At 46.9% G+C, this 6000-nt stretch overlaps 1 protein-coding gene across 1 annotated transcript; it reads right to left on the bottom strand.

The window, feature by feature from the left end:
* Positions 1-3356: 3356 nt before the first annotated feature.
* LOC109743630 (putative F-box protein At1g32420) lies at positions 3357-4520 on the bottom strand. Its single transcript, XM_020302723.1, has one exon. The coding sequence runs from the start codon at positions 4518-4520 to the stop codon at positions 3357-3359; it is 1164 nt and encodes a 387-aa protein (XP_020158312.1).
* Positions 4521-6000: the final 1480 nt, after the last annotated feature.

The following is a 6000-nucleotide window of genomic DNA, read 5'->3' as shown; positions in this document are numbered from 1 at the left end:
ACACGCTCTCTGGTTGCCGCACCTCATCGGCCGTCCTCGCCGCCCTCGCCGGATGTCCTCGTCGTCGGTCGCCGCACTTGCCGCCGAGCGCCGCATCTCGCCGCTGGTCGCCGCCTGCACTTGTCTCTGACTCCACGCATGCAACGACTGTGGCCTGCAATTGCAGCCCCGATAGTGACGGTTGCAGCTCCGGTGGCGACGGGCCCGTCGCTCGCCGTCGACGCTCACCGTCGGCACGCTCGCCATCGTCAAAATCGCAAACAAAAAAGGTGAATTGGTTCCAGCAAAATTGAAGAACAGTTGTAGCACAAAAATACACTGGTTCCAGCAAAAAAAACCAAGACGATGGTAACAAAAATAATGGATGTTTGTTCCAGCAAAAATCAAAACAGTCATAACAAAAAGAAATTATGCTTGCAACAAAAAAGAAAATGGTTCCAGCAAAAGTACTTGTCGTTCCAGCAAAACTATGAATCATCGTCGCTGGGGTCGTAGCAAAAAAATCGCTGTTTCCAGCCAAAAAACTGCTGGTTCCAGCAATGATGGATCGCTGCCGTGGCCGTCGCAAGACGGCTATCGCCGGTTCCAGAGCATTTGTTTTGCTGGTTGCAACTCCACCTGCCTACGGTTGTAGCTCAATGATGGATCGCCGCCGTGGCCGTCGCAACACGGCTATCGCCAGTTCCAGCATTTGTTTTGCTGGTTGCAACTCCACCGACCTACGGTTGTAGCCCCGCCGCGCCGGGGTAGCAGCATCTCTGCCGCGAATCACATCGGTGGTTGGTGGTGGCCGCCCCGCTTGTAGCCCCGTCCTCCGCTGCTTGCAGCACCCCCCGCTCGCGGTCCCCTACCCAAGAAAAGAGGGCATCGGCAGGAGGTGCGGGCGCAGCAGTCGAGAACGACGGCGTGCGCACCATGGCGACGAGCTCACCTAGGCGACCCATAGTGACGAGTGAATCCTGGCTGCGCAACTCCCCCCTTTGCAGCAGCCCTGAAGGGTGTGGTGCGGGCGCTCTCAATAGCCCTCTATAGCTCAGGGGGCAGGGGAGGGAGGAGTAGAGAGAGGAAGGAGATGAGCAAGATTGGGGCTGCCGCTCCCATGACTGGTGATGGAAAAAGAAATGGAGGAAGAGAGATGCGGGAGGAGGAGATAAGGATGGGAGGGCTGGGCGGTGCTAGGACCCACCAAACGAGTGGCCAAAGACGTTTCTATCGTACAATGCACAAGCGACCGGCCCAAGCGTTGCGCCGGCGCGCCGCACAGAAACGTTTCCCTTCTCAATATGCTATAGCGTGCTATTAGCGAGGTTATAGCGTGCTATTTTTTTCAGCGTCCAAAACTGAGGAGACTAATATTAGGCATGCAAGTCTTTAATATGTATTTCTCAGTGCAACTAACATTAAGGTTCACCGGACTTTCTTAAATATGTGAGGCACGCACAGTTTATGAAATCACCTTGCAAATCAAATTTTAGTGTAGCCTCACTAGTAGAAAAAGGCCTATTTGTCTCGGTTCTGGAACCAGGACTAGAGGGTCGTTAGTAAAGCCCCCCCCCCCCCAGTCCCGGTTCTGTTACGAACCAAGACTAAAGGCCCTCTACGGGGCCGCTGTCTGGAGCTCCACCTTTAGACCCAGTTAGTAACACCAACCGGGACTAAAGGAAATTTTACAATTTTTTTTAATTTTCCCGATTTTCAAATTTCTGAATTATTTTACAAGTTAATCTCTAATACCCATCACCACTGCTCAATTTAACCTCTAGTCTCTAATCACCTCTCATCATTCCAAATCATCTAACTTCCCGGCCAGTCACCCATCCTCTCACTTCTCCAGCTTGAGCACGCTTAACTTCCGGGTTTTATCCCCCCTCGTTTCCAAGTCTGCACTTGTTGTTTTTCTGACAATAGTAAGATGTCAATCCTATTAACCCTCAGGAGTTTAGTTTGAGCATGAAGTCACACGTTTCACTGTTTGAGTTTGAAACTATTATTCTAAAAAACAATAATTATTTAGTAACACTAATATTTCTTGAATAAGTAGTTTGACCATAGTTTGACCAGATTTGACCAAAATTCAAAAACTGAAATAATTATTTAGTAACACTAATATTCTTGAATAATTATTTAGTAACACTAATACTTCTTGAATAAGTAGTTTGACCATAGTTTGACCAGATTTAACCAAAATTCAAAAAGAACTGAAATTTGAGCATAACTTTTTTTCTTTTTAGAATTTAAGAATTCTAAAAATTTGCGAAACGGCCTATGGCCGTCAAAATCGGATGTGGATTTTCGTGCTGAACATTTTGATATATTATACTTTTTTTCCGACATCGTATGCAAAAGTTATAGCCGGTTTACTTTTTCATAACACTTTTTTGCAAAACATGTTCAAATTTAAGTTTTTTAATTTTCCTGACTAGTAGATGTAGTAATATAACTACATCTCGAAGGATTTTATTTTTTTGAAGTTTTTATCATTTTTTTTTTCAAAACTGAAATGGCGATTAGGGGAGGGGGGGGGGGGTAGTGTTTGAGACACGAACCCCTTTAGTCCCGGTTTGAGACACGAACCAGGACTAAAGGGAGTCCCGGTTTGAGACACGAACCGGGACTAAATGGCATCGCACCCTTTAGTCCCGGTTCGTGTCTCAAACCGGGACTAAAGGTCTAATCTTTCGTCCCGGTTTGAGATATGAAGCGGGACTAAAGGGCATCGCACCCTCTAGTCCCGGTTCGTGTCCCAAACCGGGACTAATGGTCTCATTTAAACCCGGAATAATGCCTTTAGCCGCTCGAACCGGGACTAATGCTCACATTAGTCCCGGTTCATAATGCAACCGGGACTAATGTGTATATTGAGCTGTGACCAAAGCTCTGTTTTCTACTAGTGCCTGACGATTATGGTAGTTCAAGAATCCACCATTAAACCGGACATCTAGTGTGGCATCTCATGGTTTATGCTTTGTGACGATGCAACAAAACATTGATATCATCCAAATAAGCAGGACTAATCTAGGCATGTAAAACTAATACCTAGGTGCACTCCTATGAGAAAAAAACCAGGCAAACCAAATCCTAACATAGTACTATACATAAGTCCAGATGAATAGCTAATCCGGCAAGACATTTTTTGGGTTAGAATCAGGTATATTCGCAAATAGCATCGGAAACACTAAAAATCATGCGCCTGAATAAGAACTTGACACTTACCCGTCAAAATTGCCCACCATGGATTAGTGCATAAGCACCGGACCTCACATATACACATCGGACACATAACAAGCTATGGCATCAAACAATTTATGCCATAAGCAAAGTTACGCAACCAGCAAGGATAAGCAAATACCAACCAGTCACCTACACCTATAAACACTCAAAGGTTCTGTGGTCTCGACGTAGGCGAAGGTCCGGGGGCGGATGTGGTGAGTTGGTATAACAGCAACCTCAGCGCCGCGGTCCCTCTCGCCGATTTCTACCACGCCATGCCGTGCCTGCTTCTTTACGTCATTGCTTGGCTTGTGTTTGTACAAGACATAACCATGATAACGTCCTAGCTCTAGTAACAAGTCCCACTCCCATCTCATCGTCAGGATGTACTCACTATCATGAGTAGTAAAGCTTGGTAGTGTGAGCTGATGCTGGTGCGCGAGTTGATCTACTGGCTTCTCCATTATTATTTTGTACCAGCGGCTCCACGTACGCCGTCGTCCCACCATCGCATGCTCCATGACCCACACCTCCGTTTTGTCCGCCGTCCACCACCCGCGGCTAAACGCCACGCCCAGCCTCCCGCGCGCCTCCACAAGGTGCCAGCTACCGTGTCTAGACAGCACTTTTGGCAACGGCCTGACGGATGCGACGTGCTCGCTGTCGAGGTCAAAGGACACGACCTTCGCCTCCCCGCCCTTCACCGCCCAGTATACCGTGCCATCGATGCTGATCATGCCCTTGCTGACGTCGTATATCTCCGTTGGGCTGCCCGTGGCGACGTCTCGCCAGAGCGCCTCCCCGAGCGTGAACACCCAGACCCTGTCGAAGCTGTACGGGACGTGCATGACCTTATACCGCCCCGTCGTGGGGTGGTACGTGAAGGTGAACGTCAGACGTGAGTCCGAAGTGGCCTTCGTGTGCCTCATCGGGGGCGGCGGCGTTATGGCCAGCATCTCGCCGGTGACCGGATTTGCAAGGATGATGGGCCCGTCAGGGTCTTGGCTGTCGTACATGCAGACGAGGCCGTTGCAGGTGCCGACAAGGCTCATGCCATCGTAGTCGTAGTCGGCGCCGGTCCATCGCGATGATGGTAGGTCGTCCTCCTCGACAAGGTGTATTGCATCGACGGTGGCGACGAGCATCTTGGGGCGGCTCTGCATCTCGGTGGTGTGTGTGTCGATGATGTCGCGCCAGAGCCGACAGGCTAGACGGAACCGCCGTCGGGAGCTCGTCGGGAGGCGCAGCAAGACCTCGATGAGGACGTCGGTTGGGAGTAACCCCCCGATGTTGTTGTCACCGTCGGCCATGGATCTCTGCTGATCTTTGCTGCTCTTTGGCCTTTAGTTTCTCGTTTATTAATAAGCGAAGTCAAGCTACCTAGGAGGTGTCCGCGTCGGACTAGATGACCTAAACGGAATTGGCAGGGACGAGCATCGACAACAAGGGAAACCTTATGTTTCCAACTAAGGCACAAGTTGGATTACTAGTATTATTGAGATCGCAGTAAGGCAGCAGCCAACATGCACGTACGTGTGATTTTCTTCCTTTGACTCGAGAACTTACGCATTATTTTTCTTTTTTTGAACACAGAACATAGACATTCTCACGCACTAGGGTTTCACCACCGGGGCCATGCTTTATATACTTACTCCCTCCGGTTTTTTTTACTTTGCATATAAAAATTGTCTAAAGTCAAACTTCATAAAGTTTGCCCATATTTATATGAAAAAATATAACCATCTACCATGCTAAAGTTATACAATATGAAACTTTAAGTCATGACACATCTACCGGTATTTATTTCACATTGTGAATGTTGGAATTTTCTTTTATAAATTTGGTCAAATTTTACGAGGCTTGACTTCAGACAAATCTTATATGCGAACTAAAAAGGACCGGAGGAAGTATTTATAAAAATATCTGGTTTGCTAATTCTTAGCTAGATGAGAATTACGTACACTATTTAATCGGTGAAAAAAGATCGCCTCCCTTGTCGTTTGGCTCCTGGCGGCGGCTAGAGCGGCGAGGCACTTTTTTTTAGTGCTGAGCTGCGAGGCAGCTATAACCGAGTAAAACGGGGAGAGCAGTGCTATACACACGACATTGTGTGCACGATTCCTGCACGACAACATATATCACATCATCCATGCATGTACTCCCTTCTTTTCAGTTTATAGGACTTATCTTAAAATTTTAGTTTTTCCATTTTTATAAGACACAATTTGGTTGTTCCCCATCACAAGTTCAGATTTCAAGGTGCATTAAATCATTGTATGCAAGTATTAAGAGAAAATTGACCAATGCATGTACTTTATGCATGCATGCATTGTAACTAATGCATTGGTAAATATAAATTTTTGAGAAAAAACAAAAGCATTAATTGGGTGCTTCTGCAAACTACTCCCTCCGTTTCCAAATATTAGTTTTTCTAAAGATTCCACCAAGTGACTACATACGGAGCAAAATGAGCGAATCTACACTCTAAAATGTGTCTACATACATCCGTATGTTGTATTCCATTTGAAATGTCTAAAAAGACTTATATTTAGGAACAGAAGGAGTACAAAAAGTATTCCACCACTTACTATCTACTTTGGTTGGTGAGATTTTTGAATTGAGCCCTATAAACCAGAAAGGAGGGAGTATACATCAAACGGCTGGTAGCCCGTCGGGCAGCTCTCCTGCCCACCTGATTCAGGAACCTACAGCTCGCAGCTAGGGGTGGAAAGTGGTAGCAGATAATCCGAAATATTCGATATTCGTATTCGAGAAAATGCCTATTCGTAT

Source organism: Aegilops tauschii, chromosome 5 (genome assembly GCF_002575655.3).
Source record: "Aegilops tauschii subsp. strangulata cultivar AL8/78 chromosome 5, Aet v6.0, whole genome shotgun sequence".
In the NCBI taxonomy this organism is placed as follows: domain Eukaryota; kingdom Viridiplantae; phylum Streptophyta; class Magnoliopsida; order Poales; family Poaceae; genus Aegilops; species Aegilops tauschii.
The sequence above is the reverse complement of the archived record's forward strand: the minus strand, read 5'-3'. Positions and strand labels throughout refer to the sequence as shown.